Below are 21,054 nucleotides of genomic sequence, written 5' to 3' on the forward strand. Positions count from 1 at the left end.
TGCAGCGCTTGATCTCAAAACCATGAGATCAAGACCTGAGCTAAAATTAAAAGTAGTATATTTAGGGGCTCCTGGGTGGCTCAGTTGTTAAGCAGCTGGCTTTGGCTCAGGTCATGATCCCAGGGTCCTGAGATCGAGCCCCACATCGAGCCCTACATCAGGCTCCCTGCTCAGCAAGGAGTCAGCTTCTCCCTCTCCCACCCCCCCACCTTTTTGTATTCCCTCTCTGGCTGTCTCTCTCTCTCTCTGTCAAATAAATAAATAGAATCTTTTTAAAAAAAAAAAAAAGAGTAGTACATTGAACCAACAACCACCCTGGTGCCCCTGGGATTTTATATTATTCTTATGCATCTTTATGAATTCTTTAGATATTCTAAGTATTTATTTGTTATAATATGATAATAATATTCTCCCCAAGTCTGGTTCTTTGTATTTTAACATCATGAAGCCTCTGGTCATACAAAAGTTTTTAATTTTTATGGTTTTTTTTTTAAGTTTTTATGGTTTCTGAATTCTCTTATTTAGAAAGACAACTATGTTAAATTATAGAGGATGCATGAAATATATATATATATACACGTGTGTGTGTGTGTGTGTGTGTGTGTGTATATATGATTAAATATTTCAAAAAACAAAGCCAAAGTCAAAATTTCACTTCATCATACCAATAAAAACATTCTTCTCAAAGAAAGCAACTTTTGGACTTTATTTATCAGATCTTTTTGAATACACAGGAAATATATAAAAATAGCTTCATTGTTTTAAATATAAATTAGACCACAATACGTAGATTTTCTTTTTAAGATTTTACTTATTTGACAGAGATCACAAGTAGGTAGAGAGGCAGGCAGAGAGATAGGAGGAAGCAGGCTCCCTGCTGAGCAGAGAGCCTGATGCGGGGCTCAATCTTAGGACCCTGGGATCTTGACCTGAGCCGAAGGCAGAGGCTTAACCCACTGAGCCATCCAGGTGCCCCTGTAGATTTTTTTCAACTTGCTCTCTTAACTTGAATAACATATCATGTATTTCTATGACTCTATACACAGCTCTACCTCATTCTTTTTGCTTCCTTCATAGTGTTCTATAGTAACTATTTCCTATTTCCATATTGATAGACATCTATATTCTTCAAATATTTCAGTAGTACAAACTATACTACAGTGAACATCCTCACAAATGAGAAGTTCTCCAGGATAGAGGCACACAGACTATTTTTCTTAAATGTGTGATTTGTTGGAAGTCTCCTCTTTGATAGTCAAAAGGAATAAACTACTTCTTCATTTACCACACTAACTACATTTGATGGTTTTTTCTTTGTTATGCATTTTCTTATGTTGTTTAAGGGCTGAACTCTGGGGAAAAGCCTTCCCACATACATTACATTCGTAAGGTTTTTCTCCAGTATGGATTCTCTGGTGTTCAACAAGGCCAGAGCTATGCCTAAAGGATTTCCCACATTTCTTACCATAATAGGGCTTTTTCTCCAGTATGAATTCTCTGGTGTCCAATAAGGGTTGAGCTCTTCGTAAAGACTTTCCCACAGTCATTACATTGATAGGGTTTATTTCCACTATGAGTTTTCTGATGTCCAGCAAAGGATAAGCTATACCTAAAAGATTTTCCACATTTACTGCAGTGATAGGGTTTCTCTCCTTATGCATTCTTTGATGACTAACAAGAGTGGAGCTCTTCCTAAAGGTTTTTCCACATTCATTACACTGATATGGTTTTTCACCAGTATGGATTTTCAGATGTTCCAACACAGTTGAGTTATCCCTAAAAGCTCTCCCACATACATTACATTTAAAAGGCTTCTCTCCGCTATGTATTCTCTCATGACAAGTGAGAGCTACATTCTGAGCAAAGGCTTTCCCACAGTCATTACATTTGTAGGGTTTCTGACCAGTATGAATTCTCTAATGACGTAAAAGGATAGAGTTCTTTCCAAAAGCTTTTCCACATTCATTACATTTATGAGGTTTCTCTCTAGAAGGAATTTTCTGATGATTAACAAATGTTGAGTGCTTCTTAAGAAATTTCCCACATTCAATACATCTATAAGGCTGCTTGTCTGTGTGAATTTTATAATGATTTAAAAGAGAAGAACTGCTCATAAAGGCGATCCCACATTCATTACATTTATGGGGTTTCTCACCAGTATGATTTCTCCGGTGGCTAATAAGGGAGGAATTATATTTGAAGACTTTCCCACATTCCTCATTTATAATGTGCCTTCTCTGTGGAAATTCTGCCCTCCCAGTCCAGGCCTCTTTCCATCACATCACTTCTTGTTTGCTCTCCCAGTTCAGATCCTTCAGATGTTGCTTTAGGGTGGACATCTTTGTTTCAAAGCAGTACTTCTGGACTGAAAAAATTGTTTTAATTCAAACATTCGCTATGTTGAAATACTGAAAGTGAGAGCTGCAGAGCATAAAAATAATGTTCTATTTTACACAATTAAGGGTTATGTAAAATTAATTCATCCCACTGATGATTCTTGCTAAGAAAAGATGGCAAGGCTAAAGATAAAAGAAAGAATCTAAAGAAGTGGAAGCAAGTTATATAATAAATATTGTATTTAAATAATGCAAGGAGAATCTAAGAAGTTGGCAGGTTAGGAAGGTCATATAGAAAACACATACCCCAAAAAATAGATGAGAATGTGAGAATAAATACATACTTGGAGAGAAAACCAAATATCCCAAAGCAAACCATGATTGCTAGGGCATATAGCTATAAGGTGGTACATTAGAGAACACTTTAATGTTTCCAAAAACTTAAGAATAACATTTCTCTGAGGATTTAACAAAGAACCAATATTTAATGTCTCAGAGAAAAAAAACAGACAAAATATTTAAGGAACAAAAACAGTTCTCAAGAACAAAAAACTTTACGGTAATCTATGTTTTTTAACATATCTTAAAAACAACACACCAAATTGCGACTTTCTTTTTTTTTTTTTTTTACAAAGTACACACCTAATACCCAAGAGAAAATAGGTAAGATGATTCTGAAAAACTAATGGAGCCAAATTTATGATAAAACAGTCACTGATCAATTCTTTTACTGAATGAATTTTTTCTTATATACATACATACATATCTATACTTATATCTTTTACTATTTATATTTATTAGCCTGGGGAGAGATTCCATACATCAGATACTAGAGCTAAGACTTATTTTTTTAGGAAAACTCAAGCTGAAAAGGAAGGCTGGTAAGAAACAGTCCAGATCCTTCAAATGGCCTTTGATGGGATACACATTTAATGTGTAATGATTAAACCAGAGAAAATTTTTAAGATACTGATTGTAAAGGTAGGTGGAGGCAAATTAGTCATATGAAGAGAAAGAGAAGCATATGGACACTTGTTCTACGACAAAGGTAGCTTGCAGAGCAGTGAGGAAAAGGAGAGAACACAGGCACTTGTGAGGTATGGGGGTTGGTTAAACATAAACCTCTACCTCTTGCCATGCTCAAAAATAAATTCAAAGAGGATGATAAATCTAAAAGTAAAAGACCAACAATAAAACTTCTAGTAGTTAACACAATAGAATGTTCTCATGAACATGGGGAAATGAAAGATTTATTTAAAAGGACACAAAGGTGTGCCTGGGTGGCTCAGTGGGTTGGGCCTCTGCCTTCGCCTTGGGTCATGATCCCAGAGTCCTGGGATAGAGCCCCGGGTTGGGCTCTCTGCTCAGTGGGGAGCCTGCTTTCCCCTCTCTCTCTGCCTGCCTCTCTGCCTACTTGTGATCTCTGTCTGTCAAATAAATAAATAAATAAAATCTTTTTTGAAAAATAAATAAATAAAAGGACACAAAAAGCACTGACAAGGAAAGGGAAAGTGATAAACTAGAGGTCATCAAAATTAAGAACTTCTATTCATCAAAAGACCATTAATAGTGAAAAGCAAACCACAGAGAGAAGGGTAATACTGCTATGTAATCAAGAAAAGATTCTCTGAATAGATACTTCATAAAAGATGATATATAATGGCCTATAAACATTTGAAAATGTCCTTATCTTCATTAAATATAATGGATAAGGATATTAAAACCACAGTGAGATAAACACACCCAAAAAATGCCTAACTTCAAAAGATTAGCATTATCAAGTGTTGGTAGATACAAAAAAATGAGTACTCTCTCACACTAATGGCAGAAATATAAATGGAACAAACCTTTGAAAACCTATTTGACATTAGGTACTAAAGCTGAATATATGCATATCCCATAAAATAGAAATTCTACTCCTTAGGTATACACCCAAAAGAAACATATCCACACATGAACCAAAAGATAACCTACCTATAAGAATGTTCATAGTAACTCTTAACAGTCAAAAGCTGGAAATATCCCAAATTTCCATCCACATATATGAGACAAGCTGTAGAATAGCCATGCAATGAATAAAATACTCCAGCAATGGTTTTCAAAGTATGGTTCCCAGCCCAATAGCATCAGCAGCAGCATCACCTGGGAACTTGGTTCCAGCAGCAAGGACAATGAATCAAAGTGGCCAAATAAACTTTAGTGTTAGTTTGGGGGGTTGGAGAGAGGATGGCTAATTATTGGGAGGGATCAACATGTGATTTAGTAGTATTGCCAATGTTCTTTTCCTTGACATGAGTGCTGGTTACATAGTAGTGGCTTTAAAAATACTAATTCAGACTGTGTATATATATTTTTTTATCAACTTTTCTATATTATGTATTAAATTTTTAAAATTTTTTTTCTTTAAGATGGGCGCCTGGGTGGCTTAGTGGGTTAAGCCTCTGCCTTCGGCTTGGGTCATGATCTCAGGGTCCTGGGATCGAGCCCCGCATCGGGCTCTCTGCTCAGTGGGGAGCCTGCGTCCCCCTCTCTCTCTGCCTGCCTCTCTGCCTACTTGTGATCTCTGTCAAATAAATAAATAAAATCTTTTAAAAAAATTTAAAAAAAATTTTTTTGAGTCTCTTAATACTTTGAGTATTATGAGTCTCTTAATACTTTGAGTCTCTTATGAGTCTCTTAATACTTATGAGTCTCTTAATACTTTGAGTCTCTTATGAGCTTATGAATCTCTTAATACTTTGTCAGAGTAATCAAAACACAAAGTGCAAAATATCTAATAATCATGAAAACCATATCAGAATCTACTGAATACAACCAAAACACTGTACAAACAAAAGCTGAAAGCTTTAAATATATATATTACATAAACAAGAATGAAAATCAATGAATTTAAGTTAACAATTAAGAAGGTTAGAAAAGGTAAATAAACCTAAGAAAACTAAAAGGAAAAGGAATTAAATATTAAAAAATGGAATATAATAATAGATAAATACATCTAAGAGCTCTTTAAAAAAGCAAAAGAGTTAATAAATCTTAAAAAGGCAAATAAATAATGTAAGAAATCAGTAGAAAGTAACCATAAATGTAGAGGATATTACAAAATGAATCAGCTGGCTCAGTTGGAAGAACATATGACTCTTAGTCTCAGGGTCATGAGTTTGAGCCCCGCGTTGGATATAGAGGTTACTTTAAAAAATAAATAAACTTTTTAAAAATAAACAAATAAAAATCAAAAAGATTCATAAAGTCAGGGCACCTGGGTGGTTCACTCAGTTAAGTGTCTACCTTCAGCTCAGGCCATGATCCCAGAGTTCTGGGATCAAGCCCCATGTTGGTCTCCCTGGTCATCAGGGAATCTGCTTCTCCCTTTTCCTCTGCCCCTCCCCTCAGCATGTCCCCTCGCAACCCATCTTTAATAAATAAATACAATTTTTAAAAAATCAGAAAGGTACTTTGTTCAAAATTATACAGACAAATTTGAGAACTTGAATTACTGGATATTTTTAGGACATTATAAATTACCAAAACTGTTTTGAGAGAAAGCGAAAATCTACTTGGACAAGCTACTATAAAAGAAAGAATATCATCAAATAACTACCCCCCAATTCCTCTCCCCTGAACCTGCCATTAAAAATAAGTAAAAACAAAACAATGGTCAAACTTTCAGGGAACCAGCTATCATGTGAATTAAACTATACCAGAGGATAAAAATAGGAAAGGTTCAAAAAAAATTTTTAAGAGGTATTACAAAACTGGGGCACCTGGATGGCTCAGTGGGTTGGGCCTCTGCCTTTGGCTCGGGTCATGATTCCAGAGTCCTGGGATCAAGACCTCTGTTCAGTGGGGAGCTTGCTTCACCCTCTCTCTGTCTCCCTCTCTGCCTACTTGTGAACTCACTCTCTCTCTCTCTCTCTCTCTCTCTAATAAATAAATAAATAAATCTTTAAAAGAGAGAGAGAGAGATTACAAAACTGAAATTAGGGGCACCTGGGTGGCTCAGTGGGTTAAAGCCTCTGCCTTCAGCTCAGGTTGTGATCACAGGGTCCTGGGATCCAGCCCCACATTGGGCTCTCTGCTCTGCAGGGAGCCTGCTTCCTCCTCCTTCTCTCTGCCTGCCTCTCTGCCTACTTGTGATCTCTGTCAAATAAGTAAATAAAATCTTCTAAAAAATAAAAAATAAATAAATGTTTCCTTATTACAAAAAAAAAAACTGAAATCAAGACCTAATGAAAATGGCCTGACAAGAAAGAAAAATGTAAATAAATTTTTTACAAATATCAATGCAAAAAATACATAAAACATTAGCAAACAGAATCATCTACTAGCATATTTAAAAAATAATGTAATGATGTCATAACCAAGATGGTTCTATTAAGAATGCAAAGTCGTTAAGATAATTGAAGGTAAAATTTACCGTATTAACAGATCAAAAGGGAAAAGAAAGATATTATCTTCACACAGGCTGAGAGGCACTTGATAAAATTCAATGTCCATGGGGCACCTGGGTGGCTCAGTTGTTAAAGCCACTGGCTTCGGCTCAGGTCATGATCTCAGGGTCCTGGGATCAAGCCCGCATCAGGCTCCTTGCTCAGCAAGGAGCCTGCTTCCCCCCCACCCTCTGCCTGCCTCTCTGCCTACTTGTGCTCTCTCTCTGCCAAATAAATAAATAAAATCTTAAAAAAAAAATCCAATGTCCATGCTTACTTGAAAAACAATAATTTCTTAATGAAAGAAGTGAATTAAATACTTCCTTTACATAACATTTTTGTATCCCAACCTAATAACCAGTTAAATGGAAGAATCAAAGACACAATCCCATTAAAGACACTAAAAGAGAAGCATATCCATCATTACCATTATAGTTGACAATACAAAAAAGTCAATATAAAACAAACTTATAAAAAATCTACACTAAACCACACTCCTGATAAGAGAAATATCTATCAAAATTACAATAAAATAAAAGGTTTTAACTATCAGATTAGAAATTATCAAAAAGTTTAAGACACTCTTGATGAGGTATGATCAGATTGGCATCTGGTATGACAATCATACATTGTCAACAGGAGTATAAATGTATGGATACTAGTATTGTCCACCAATTTAAAAATATACTTACACTTTCACCTATAAATTATTGTTCTAGAATTTATCCTATAGATTTACTTGTACTTGAGAGAATTGATATATGTATCAATAATCACTGCACCATTGTTCATAGTTACTATGTCCAATAAGAAACTGAGTATATAAGTTACAGTATAATCTGTAAAATGGAAAACTATACAGCCATTAAAAATAAAACAGCACTCTAAACAATGTAGCTATGTGAAATGATTTCCAAGGTATGACAAAAGCAAGACACGGAATAGTGTACAACCATGTACCTTTAAAAAAAAAAAAGGAATACATGTATATTCTTGCAAAGCATACACTATGTTTAGAAATTTCCACAAGAAATTTATACAAAGATGCCTCTGGGAAGAGGAACTAGATGATTAAGAAAGGTATGTGAAGAAAGCTGCATACCATTTGAACCATCTGAATTTTATACCATATGCATTTCTAAAACCAATAGAGTGGAATATGCAAAAAAAGAGGGGAAACTGTGAAACATGGAATGGTTGTGGAATCTTTGTATAAAGATTTATTAGTCTCCCAAATGGATGGAAGAAATGTCAAAGGAAACACTGCTAGCTTTTACTACATATCTAAATTCTAAACATTTTATATAAAAAAAATACCAAAAATCAAAACAGAAAGAACAAAGAAGGAAGAGTGAGTTACTACTATTACCCTATAAAGAATCTACACAGGGGTTCCTGGGTCATTCAGTCAGTTAAGTATCTGCCTTGGGCTCAGGTCATGATCTCACGGTCCTGGGATCAGCCCGGAGTCAGTCTTCCTGCTCAGCAGAGAGTCTACTTCTCCCTCTTCTTCTGCCCTTCCCCCCTGCTCATGCTCTCTCTCTCTCTCTCTCTCTCTCAAATGAATAAATAAAATCTTTTTGAAAAAAATAATCTACACAAAAACTTAGGGAAAACACATTAAACGTAGTAAAAACAAAAAGAACTACTGAAAAGCATTAAAAAACAAAACAAAACCAAAAACCTAGGTTAAACAAACTGTGCATCCTTGGTATGTTCCATGAAATACAGTTATAAAAGTTTCTCTAAGGATGATATAGACAAAATAACAGAGTTTTTTAAAAAGGAATATTGGCAAGATAAATATTTTAGGTGAAAGAAACATCCCTTTTTAAAGATTTTGAAATGAATTATGACATGAAGAAAGTGACACACAGAAATTTATGCAGAGTATATGTAAAAAAAAAAAAATGAGAGTCAAGAGCAAAGGGTAACAGAGAAAAAGACCACAAGGGAAGAAAATGCTTCCCCATCAGTTTGTTTGCCAAAAATAGTAATTATCTAATAGTACGAAACTATGCTTACACTTGGAATCTGCCACTGCCACTATATGATTAGAGATAATGGATATTAAAACTAGAAAGGGATAGAGAGTCATTTATTAAGTTAATCATGACAGAAATTGAAAAGAATTGAGAATGGACAGAAGACAGAAACAAAGTATAGCCTGACAAGTGCCTGAAAATGGGAAGGGAAAAAAAACACATAAAGAAACTGAGGATTTCCGGGGCGCCTGGGTGGCTCAGTGGGTTAAGCCGCTGCCTTCGGCTCGGGTCATGATCTCAGGGTCCTGGGATCGAGTCCCGCATCGGGCTCTCTGCTCAGCGGGGAGCCTGCTTCCCTCTCTCTCTCTGCCTACCTCTCCGTCTACTTGTGATTTCTCTCTGTCAAATAAATAAATAAATAAATAGATAGATAAATAAATAAATAAATAAAATCTTTAAAAAAAAAGAAACTGAAGATTTCCGAGCAAGAGGTCGTGGGCCTGAAGCCCTCAAGAAGGGAGCTCCTCTACATAGGAATGAAGAGAAAAATGGCAAGTCATTTGACACGACAGTGACATTTAAAAGAGGAAACTTGTGTCAAGTACCCCAGCCTTGCTGCCCAGACATGGACCCTCTAAGATGAGCCTTCTCACCAAGAACCCTTCCTAACCATTCAATGTGTTCAGCTACTGCTTGAAATGGTTCCCACCTCACTCACCAGAACAAGTATTTGATGGAATCTGTTGTACTTCCATCCATGGCTCTGCCCCTTGCTTCAGCTGGGTGATAAGTTTGGGTTTGGAAGAGAGAAGGCCTGTTCATACAGAAAGAAAACGAATGCTACGGTGGTAATGAGCAAAAGCAGTTATTCCAGACCTCAATCTCACGGAGGTCTCCATGTCAGAAAGGATAGCACTCTCTGTGGTATCAGGATGTCCAAATCATGTAGTTATAGACACAAACATGGAAAAATTTAGAGACTGACCTAGACTGCCCACAATGCTGCCATTTTAAACTCTACGCCTCTGACTTTCTGAGGGACACAATGAGCATTAACTCCAGTCTCAAAGCCCATGGTAAAAACAAACAAAACCTCCTATTTAAGATCTTTAAATACCTATACACCTTGTGAAAACCCACAGTTTCCCAGGAACTCAATTTTGAGTTAAAAAGACATCCTTAAGGGGCACCTGGGTGGCTCAGTCGGTTAAGGATCTGCCTTCAGCTCAGGTCATAATCCTGGGGTCCTGGGATGCCTGGGGCTCCCTGTTCAGTGGGAGTCTGCTTCTTCCTCTCACTCTGCCCCTCTCCCCTTTACTCACATGCATGCATGCTCAAGCTCCCTCTCTCAAATAAAGTCTTTAAAAAAAAAAAAAAAGACACTCTTACCCACAGACACCAAATTCCCATAGTTTTCCAGCATCACATCCCTATACAGGGTCTGCTGAGTGGTATCCAGGTGTTTCCATTCAAACTGGGTAAAGGTCAGAGCAACATCCCCAAATGTCAGTGATCCCTGCAAAATCAAACCCAACTCTGCTCATCCAGGAACTGTTTACACCTTTGACCCTGAAGTAGGGAACAAGGAAGTCTTCACGGGAAAAGGAAAGCTACACGTTCAAGGCCAGCTTCTGATATTCCAGATTGTTTATGCAGAGGGAAGTGGAACTCAGTTAATAAAAGGATCAAGGGGGCTCAGAAAGCAGACTTGTTACACACAAACAACAAATTAGAAGATAAGAAGCTGGAAAATCCAGCCAGGGATAAAGGGAGGTAGTGGCTCCTCATTTGAACCACACTGGGCTCCTCCTGCTCTTCCAACCGATCATGCTCCTTCCTCTGGGCCTAGCATTTGCTCATCCCTCATTTTGTAGATCTTTACTTCAATGTCACTTCACCTGAAAGATCTTTTCTCCCATCCTCTACCACCTTCTATCCCATGAACCACTTCACTTTCTTCACAGGATTTCTCCCTTCCTGGCAGGATCAAATTTATTGTTGGTATCATCTATAATGTGAGCTCCAGGAGGTTAGGGACCACTTGGGTCACTGCTGTCTCACCAGCCTAAAATACTGGTTGGCACACTTCAGAAGTGTCCAAGGATTTGTCAATCAACAAATGAACTGAAACTCCAAAAGACATGCAGAGTAAAACTGGCTTTATCCTAGAATTTACTGATAAATAATATAAATATATATAAATATATTACATAATATATATAGATAAATATAGACATCTATCTATCTATATATATGTATATATAGCAACGGCAACTTATATGTACCAGGCACAATGCTAAGTCCCAGGATATACATCATATCGCTGAATTTCTTCCATGACTATCCATAAAGTAAATCTACTTTGTGGCTAAGAACACTAAAGCTCAAAGAGTTGAAAGAATTTGTTCAAGGTCACCAGTCTGGTTGACTACAATATAAAAAGGAGCTACAAAAAATGGCAGGCAGACTCTGGGGAAAATTGGAAGAAATGGCTATGACATATTAAAAGGAAAAAAAATGGGTAAACCTAAAAAACACATATGCAAAACGGTTTCAAATGAAATAATTTGAATTGTTAGTGTGACAGGAATACAGGTAATCTTTAATTTTTAAAATTTTCTGTTACTCTTAATTTGTACAATACTCAAATACATATTCCTTCCTGCCAACTTCTGAAAATCCTTCAAAACCCAGTTTTCTCCAGGATAAGGGCAAACTCTAGCCTGGCATTCTAGGCCACAAATGTTTCCAAATTTCTCTGGGACCATTCAGATGTAATGGCTTCACTCATGTTTTAGCCTTCCCCTAGTCACCCCAACTTCTACAATTATGCAAGCTTCATTTAATCTTCAGGAAGAACTAAAAGGATTACTACCACCACCACCACCACCACCACCCACCCTTTGGATTCCTCTGACCCCTGAACATCAAGAGCACGACCATCACGGTGTCATGTGTATCATTCACTGACACTGCAGCCTCTGCTGTTCTAGGATAAATGAGTGTTTTTTCTCTTCTGTGAGTTGGCAACCCCTCTGGGGCAAGAGTTATACTTTACCTACAAAGTGTTCTTCAGCTTCTAGCACTATGGAAAGCATGGGAAGCAAAGATCTGCTTAGTGAACAACTCTGTCATGGTAGAGAGGAAATGAGAGGACAACAGTGGAGAGAGGGGTGCTTTCTCTGTAAAGCTGCACCAGTCCAGGATTGGCTCAGGCAACCTAATTTGGTTCAGGTACTGAGAGTGTATCTTCCAGGAAAGAAGCATAAACCCAACTTCACTTGAAAACGGTGTCGATTACTCAGGAAAAGTTGAAATCAAACTTGCCTGGATTTGGACTCTTGGTAGACTTGGGGCCGTCTGCCTCCTGAACTGTTTTCCCAGGCAAAGGCAAAGGATCCTCAATAAGCCAATCTGGGAAAGAAGAAAGGAAATATGACGAGTCCCTCCGTGTCCTAAACTAGCTAGAACTTTCTGGAAGCTGGACAAGACCAGTCCTCCTCCATCCCTACTCTCAGGTGAGTGAATATGTGAAGGTGGTTAAGGTCAGAGCCGGCTGCCTGGAGTCTGACCCCGCAGCAAGCTTCAGGCCAAGCTCCGGGTGTGAGGGAGTTAGGCAGCTTCGCCAACAAGGGTGGAAAGTCTCACAGGTGACTCAATCCCTGGGCTTTAGTACAAGCCTTTAAACTTTCGGTCAGGCGCCAGATTAGGGCGCTCACTCTGCAGGGCACCGCTCCTTGGGTTGGGGCCGCGGCCACATGTGCCCGTCCCCTCCTCAGCCAGCTCCTTCCAAGGCCGGCCCCCTGAGGAAAAGAGAGGCGCACCGGGTCTCAGTGCCCCAGCCCAGCGACGGCGTTCCAGGACCAAGCTCGGCGGGCTGGGATACGAGGGTGGGCGGTCTGCGCTGCGAGGCAGAAGGCACGGAGAAACTGCGACCACCCGGAAGGGTACTTGCCACAGAGACGTTCAAGCTTCCAGAGACCCGATTCTACTCCCGCGGAGGCGGGCAGGGCCGGAAACAGGAGCGTCCGCGGGGGCCTCTGGGAAATGTAGTCTGGGGTGCAGTCTAGGCTCTGAGTCTCCTTCCTATACCTTTTTCTGCATAGCTTTAAGAGCTTTAAAAAGCTACAGGGCGGAACGCCGGGGTGGCTCAACGGGTTAACCCGCTGCCTTCCGCTCAGGTCACAATCCCCATCCCCAGGTCCTGGGATAGAGTCCCGCCTGGAGCTCCTTGCTGACCAGGAATCCTGCTTCTCCCTCTGCCTGCCGCTCCCCCTTCTTGTGCCTTCTCCCCGGCAAAAATAAAAAAATAAAAAGAAATGGGGCCTACCTCGGGTTCCTAGGTAGCCCCGGCATGGGGGCTTTTTAAAGCTCCCACGTGATTCTAATGTGCAGCCAAGATTGGTACACTAAAAACTTCCTCACTATTTGCTGACATAGAAAATGGAACAAGATTGAAACCATTTTTTTAAAAAACGTGTCATTTTCTAGGGGGAAAAAAAAAAGTCCTACTCACAAACTCCAGGAATTTGACAGCTTAGGAAGGAAAATGTATCTCTTTTGTTCAATTAAGACTTTTTATTCAGAAGACTATTTCTCAGAATGGGGCATTTATTCACCAAATTAACAGTGATTAACCAGTGCCCTGCTAAATGCCACTCACTATTCTAGATGCCAAGGACAGAGCACTTGACAAGGACTTCCTCCTTAACCAAATTTTGGTCAGAATCCTCTGAATCCTCTTCTGCAAGACCTTGTCTTTGGACTAATGAGCCCAATTTTAGCGAAGAATCCTACTAAGCCAGTTCATCAAGAATTACCCCAACTGGGCACCTGGGTGGCTCAGTTGATTAAGTACAGGGAGCCTGCTTCTCCTTCTCCCTCCCCCTCTGTCCCTGGGCTCATGCTCACTCTCCATCTTAAATAAATAGTCTTTTTTAAAAAAATTCCCCCACCCTTGATATCTAACCAAATTCTATTCTGCCCTCCCTCCATCTTCATACCTAATCAATTTCTTCATAGTCATTTTCCATTACTCCTTCACCCTGTCAGTTGGCTATATATCCCAACTTGTCTCTGTTATATTGGGAGTTAAATTCAGGATCTCTTCCATATAGCAATACAATAAAGTCTTGAATAAACTCTTCTTTGCAAGTTTCAAAAGTTGTCAGTATAATGACAGTGAACAAAACAAATAATGTCCATCCCCTCAAAGAGCTTACATTCAAATGGACATCTAGAAGAGAGAGATTCAATAAAATCAAGGTAAAGAGGTGAGAAGATTATTTTTATTTAATATAGAGCTGTAAGGACTGGCCCCTTTGATAAGAGATCATATATGCAGAAATCTTTAGAAAGTGAGATAACAAAAAGAGAAGTGTATCTGTGGGAAGTTAGTTTCAGGCTGATAAAACAGCAGATGCAAAGCCCCTACAGAGTATACTTGGTTTATTTGAGAAACAACAAAAGGTCAATGTGGTAAGAACACTAAAGACAGGTAAAGTCTAGATCATGTTTGTCATGATTAGTTTTGTGTCAAGTTTATTGGGCTAAGGGATGCCCAGACAGCTGGTAAAACATTAATTCTGGGTGTGTCTGTGAGAGTGTTTCCAGAAAATATTTACCATTTGAATCAGTAGACTGAGTAAAGATCTACCTTTACCAATATGGACTGGCATCATCCAATCCATTGAGAGACCAACTGAACAAAAATGTGGAGGAAGCATGAATTCTCTTTCTTCCCGAGCTGAGACATCCATCTTCTCTTGACCTCAGACATCGGAGCTTCTGGTTCTTAGGCCTTCAGATTCTGGGACTTCCTCCACACACCACCCTTCCCTTCTCAGGCCTTCAGCCATTAGCTCCCTGGTTCTTGGGCCTTTGGACACAGACTGAATTATACTACCAGCTTTTCTGGTTCTCCAGCTTGTAGATAGCAGATCATGGCACTTAGCCTCTGTAACTAAATAACCCAACTAATTAATTAATTAATTACACATATACTATTTCTGTTTCTCTGGAAGACCCTGACTAATACAATATTCGTCCATTTAGTTCACTGCAAGGACACTGGCTCTTATTTTGAATGAAATAAGAAGCCATCAGAATGTGGGGAACTGGAATCCTCATTCATTGTTGATAAAATGGTGTGGCCACTTTGCAAAACAGTTTGGCAGTTCCTCAAAACTTTAATCATGGAATAACCATATCACTCAGTGATACAATTTCCAGATGCCTACCAAACAGAAATGAAAATATATATCTAATAAAAATCTACACAAAAATTTGTACACAAGTGTCCATAGCAGTGTCATTCATAAGTGTCAAAAGTGGGAAAGGCACAAATGTCCATCAACTGGCAAATGGACTAAAAAGTATGGTGTAGCCAAACAGTGGAATATTTGGTAATAAAAGGAATGAAGTATTTATATATGCTACATAACTGATAAACTTTGAAAACAATACTAAGAGGGCGCCTGGGTGGCTCAGTGGCTTAAAGCCTTTGCCTTCAGCTCACATCATAGTTCCAGGGTCCTGAGATTGAGCCCCGCATGGGCTTCTATGCTCACTGGTGAGCCTGCTTCCCTTCCTCTCTCTCTGCTTGCCTCTCTTTCTACTTGTGATCTGTCTCTGTCAAATAAATAAGTAAAATCTTTAAAAAAGAAAACAATACTAAATAATAAAAGATGGTCACAAAATAACAATATGATTCCATTTAAATGAAATGTCCAAAAAAGGAAACTTCATAGAAACAGGAAACTTAAAGCAGGTTTGGAGGGATGGAGGAATGGGGAGTGACTGTTAATGGGTATGAAGTGATGGGGAATGATGAAATGTTTAAAATAGTAATTATATTTCTTTCCTAGGATTATCATAACAAAGTATCACAAACTTAAGCAATAGAAATTAATTTTCTCAGTCTGGAGGCTAGAAGTTCATTATCAAGTGAGGCTGGTTCCCTCTGAGTCTTTGGGTAGAATCCTTCCTTGACTCTCCCCAGCTTACTGTGGCTACTGTCAATCCAATTTCTGGCTTTAATTCTCCTGTGTGTCTCTGTCTTCATGTGGCATTTTCCTCTTACAAGGACAGCTAAATATATTGGATTAGAGCCCACTCTAATGACCTCATCTTAGCTTGATTATATCTACAACAACCCTATTTCCAAATAAGGTTACATTCTGGAATACTGGGCCTTAGGACCTCAAGTATGAAGGGGGAGGGTAGGACACAATTTCACCCATAACGTTTAGTTTTGTGTTTTATGTTTTGTTCCTTAATGTTTTGCCTTTAATGCCCTCTAATTTATTTTTAATGAGGTTCACATCTTATAAAAGAAAGGATCAAATTTAAATTTGTCTCAAATGATTGGATAATCTTTCCAGCACCATTGAAAAGTCTCTTCTTGGGCGCCTGGGTGGCTCGGTGGGTTAGGGCCTCTGTCTTCGGCTCAGGTCATGATTCCCCAGGGTCCTGGGATCGAGCCCCGCGTCGGGCTCTCTGCTCCACAGGGAGCCTGCTCTCCCCTCTCTCTCTGCCTGCCTCTCTGCCTACTTGTGATCTCTGTCTGTCAAATAAATAAGTAAAATCTTAAAAAAAAGAAAAGAAAAGTCTCTTCTTTCCTCTAGTAAATGAAATGCCATCATTATCTTATGCCACACTATACTGCCTCCCAAACAAAAGTTTGAGAGATTTCTTAACCCGTGCTGTTTTTAAGAAGCACAGGGCTCAGCACACTATGTTAGGTTAGTTTTAGGTATACAATATAGTGATTCAACAAGTCTATATGCTATGTTCACAAGTGTAGCTACCATCTTTCGCCATACAACTATTACAATACCACTGACTGTATTCTCTTTGCTGTAACTTTCATCCTCATGACTTACTGACAAAATATTGAGTGAAAAAAAAATCAGGTTCTAAAACAGACTGTATAGTATAATCCCATGGGGTATCTCATATAATAATGAGATAATGCCAGAAACGTGCTAGCAAGGACCTATAGCAAGGTATGACTCACCTTATTCCAAGTTCCATGCTAAATTTGCTACTTGAATTATCTCATTTAATACTTAAAGCAAACCTATGAGGTAGGTACAATTACTACTCTCACTAGCAAAAACTTTTGTTTAGAAATATAACTTTTGTTATAGAAATTTCAAAATATGCACAACATAGAAGAATATAACTAGCCTCCCTGTATCCATAACCCAGGTTCATAAATATCAAGATTGCCTGTTTTATTTTATCTGTCAATCCTCTCCCCTCTTACTGAACTATTTAATCTATAAGTAATCAGGCATGTATCTTACCTAAGGGCATTATTTTTTACATTGTATTATTGTGACACTTTAAAAATAAGTAATAGGGGGACCTGGGTGGCTTAGTGGGTTAAAGCCTCTGCCTTCGGCTCAGGTCATGATCCCAGGGTCCTGGGATCGAGCCCCACATCGGGCTCTCTGCTCATCGGGGAGCCTGCTTCCCCCTCTCTCTGCCTGCCTCTCTGCCTGCTTGTGATATCTCTCTCTCTCTCTCTCTCTCTCTCTCTCTGTCAAATAAATAAATAATCTTTTTTAAATTAAGTAATAAGTTGAGAGACTGAATGTCCAAACGGACAATGGCAAGACCATAAATAAAAACAATCTGTAGCAACTAGCCCAGGAAACCAACCCACAATCTACATTAACTAGCCCAGGAAGCCAGCCTGCTTATAGACTGACTTGTAAGAAATCAAAATATCATCCCTAGTCATCAGCCCAGACAGCCAAACTACTAATCACCCTTGAACAGTTAGACCTGTATCCCTGTAACTGACAGTATCCCTTAGTTTTGCTCCCACTTACAATTTAGGATCAATCAGAGTATGCCAAATATACTCCCCTAACCAATCATATAGGATGCCCTCTTCTACTTAGCTACCTACAGTTTCCCCTCGCCAACAGCCTGCAATCAGGGCATACCCAAAGCCTTCCCTCTTTTCCACTCTGAAGCTTTACCACTCCACTGCCAAAATGCAAGTGATGGTAGCTCACTACTTTGCCACAGCACACTTTGAATAAATAGCCTTTGCTATTCTCATTTGGTTAGTCTTCATTTTTTCCACAAATTCTTTTATATCTAATATCCAGTTCAAATTTGAATATCTCTAGGTGTCTCATAGATTTCTTTTATACTTGATTTGTTTGACTCAAAGGGGAGCCCGTCAAGGCAGGCCTGGGCCCTTATAACATGATGGTAGTAGTCTTTGGCACTTTCTTGCCCTTTGGCAGACAAGTTGTCCCAGGCTTACACTATGCTTTGCCACGAACCAGCCACTTTTCCAAAGAGCCCTGGCTATTTCAGTTTCCTGCAGTCTTTTGGATTCACCTACAAACTAGAGCTTGGCAAGGAGCCTGTGGAAACTTAGCCGTTTCACTGGTCTTCTCAGCGTCCTGCTGGAGTCCACTCAAAGTGGAGTTCTCTACTTTGTGGACTTCGTTATGTGGTGGCAGTTTGTGTTCCGGTTCTAGGACTCTCGCTATTTTGGAATAGCTGCTAAAGCCCCATGGTGCTTCGACCCCACCTCTTCTGGTATTTGTGGGGGTACCCTGACTTTGGCTTTATTGAAGATACTGTCTAGTGGGGATGTTTCTTCTTCTTTTTTTAAGATTTTATTTATTTATTTGTCAGAGAGAGAGAGAGAGAACAAGCAGGGGAAGCAGCAGGCAGAGGGAGAAGCAGGCTACCCGCCTAAGCAAGGAGCCAGATGTGGGACTCAATCCCAGGAGTCTGGGACCATGACCAGAGCTGAAGTCAGATGCTTGACCAACTGAGCCACCCAGACATCCTTTTTTGAGGCGGGGGTTGGGAGAGTGGATGTTTCTTCTGCTATCCTACTGATTCAGTCCATTTTTATGAGTGACTTGGGGAAATTCAAAAACTCCGCTGCTGTAAGGATCTCACCCTGCTCCTCATTTTTTTTAACAGATGAGGAAGGTTTAGAGAGAACCAAATAATGTAGCCTCAGTCCGTTCATATGCAAAAGTTAATAATCTCTGCTCGCCTACTTCCCAGGACTGTTCTGAGAATTAAACGAGATAAAAGAAATGAAGTCAGAGATACAAGGAGAGGGGTGCAACAGGGACTAAAGTCATACATAGAGTCGCGGAGCAGGTCCAAACATCCTCCCACAGCTCCTCTGTCTCCAAAGGCACGCCTCTAGCAACGCCTGGCCCCTGAAGGTCAAAACAGGTAAATTAACTTTTAGCTCGGGGCACTGCGATGCGCCCCTTCTATGCCTTATTTCCTGCAATTCTCACAACAGCCCGAGAGGGGCAGCTTTCACAAGCCTCACTGGAAATCAGCACTTGGTGACATTGATAAACCTGCCCATGGTGTCTGTTTTCTGGTGGCCGAGCCTGTATTTACACCCAAGCAATCGCACGCCACAGCCCCTGCATTTAGATGCTCTTGGCATCTGAAGCTGCTCTTGGCATCTTCCGTGAGTTTTCACGGAAGATGAAGGAAAGATAGAGGGCAGAGGAGAAGATGAGCCTGGAGGAGCTGGTAATTGAGCTGTTGAGAAAGCTCTGTGCATCTATTCTCAGTATCCTCTTTCTCTGAGGTAGGTGGCTAAACTGAAGGCCAGACTAGCACATCTTTTGGGATGGTTTACCAGATTGCAATTACCCGCTTAAGAGTCTTTTGAGGCCTTCTTAGAAACATGTTGCTCGTCTAGGGTTTCCAGATAAAATATAGGATGCCCAGCAACATTTGAATTTCAGACAAACAAGGGACACACATCTTCTAAAAAAAAATTTTTTTTAATTCATTCTCTGGTATCTGAAATTCTTATTGAACTGGGCATTTTCATTTGCTAAATCTGGCAACCCAACACTGCCCACTCCACACAGCTCTTTTCTCTTTTCCATTTCTATCATCCTAATACATCTAAAAAGCCACAGTTTTTTGGTTTAAAGATTTCTAAATCTCTAGGGATACTCTAGGATACATTTAGCTATAGATTGGGGGTATGCTCCTTAAGTTGTTATGTACTCATTAGTATCCCTTAGTTGGCTGTGCCTGATGTGATATCTTGGAGAAAGTCAACAGGTACAGTCTGAAGGAAGGTGGGAAGTGCAGCAACAACAATCAGGATGAAGAGGCTGATGGGGGAGAAGAGAGGATTCATAATGCTGAAAATCGCTAAAACCCTCAACCTGCTCCCTGCCTGGTGCCCTCCAGTGCTGGTGGAGCCCTGGGGAGAAATGGCATTTTATGCAATGAGGTACACAGAAGATACTTGCTGACTGCTTCTGAATGAGTAAGTGCAGGAATCAGGCTGAGGTGTATCTAGCAGGATGAACACTGTAACTAGAGTTCCCACAGCCCTGGGGCCATCTACCCGCCCCCTAAGTCTCTACCCTTAGCAGGCAGCACCAAGAGTCATTTATTACTGGGAAGGACTAACTTCCCTCCTCTCCCCTCCTTGCTTGCCTGGAGGCACTCAACCAATTCTCTTCTTTTCTCTGGGCTATAATTCCCAGTCTAAAAAGTGAAGATGGCTGTATGAGACCCTCCTTAGCGCCCTCTTCATTGCTATGGTTATATAGTATTTGAGCACACCCTGGGGACAATTTGGGAAACAGACCTGGAGACATTCTTAGAACTCTGCAGGGATCCAGAGAGAGGTAGCTCTATGATCCCCTGCTTCAGCCAGGAGCCAACCTGGCTAGAAGGGCTCAAATCCACATAGGAGTCATAACCTCCCTTTTCCAGCTCCAATACTGATTTCTCCAGCTTTCCCAGGAGTCCACAGTAACTGGGCCTGCATCTGCCATCATCCTAGCTGACCTGGTATTTCTATGTTGGATTGATCCCCCAGCAGGCTGGATTGGGAGGCAGAGCCCAACGGGTCCAACAAAAGGTCCTTTCTTCATCTCTTTTCTGGCCTATTGTATCTGTGATCTCCTGAAAAGAGGAGGTGACAGACAAATGTACTATAGTGATAGGGCTTCCAATTCAATACCCAAGGCGCTGAGTTTCAATTCTGGCTCTGCCATTTACCAACAGCAGGATCTTGTACAAGTCATAGCCCTTTATCCCTCATCCTCTGTGCCTTCAGTTTACGACAAGTGAGGAATAACCCCTATTCCACAGTGCTGTTAACAGGCAAGGATGAACGTTGGGCCCTGAGCCCAATGCAGGGCATCCAGGAGGAAATCAGTAAATGGAAGTCCCTCCACCTTTCTTTTTTTTTTTTTAAAGATTTTATTTATTCATTTGACACAGAGAGATCACAAGTAGGCAGAGAGGCAGGCAGAGAGAGAG

At 39.9% G+C, this 21,054-nt stretch overlaps 1 protein-coding gene across 1 annotated transcript; it reads right to left on the reverse strand.

The window, feature by feature from the left end:
- Window positions 1-1,289: 1,289 nt before the first annotated feature.
- ZNF485 (zinc finger protein 485) lies at window positions 1,290-11,067 on the reverse strand. The gene is given in 8 exon segments (XM_032312203.1): window positions 1,290-1,478; window positions 1,480-1,655; window positions 1,658-2,220; window positions 2,222-2,324; window positions 2,327-2,365; window positions 9,467-9,562; window positions 10,138-10,284; window positions 11,034-11,067. Coding segments are annotated over 8 exon segments (1,347 nt in total).
- Window positions 11,068-21,054: the final 9,987 nt, after the last annotated feature.

The sequence above is a fragment of the Mustela erminea genome, chromosome 14, assembly GCF_009829155.1.
Source record: "Mustela erminea isolate mMusErm1 chromosome 14, mMusErm1.Pri, whole genome shotgun sequence".
NCBI lineage: Eukaryota > Metazoa > Chordata > Mammalia > Carnivora > Mustelidae > Mustela > Mustela erminea.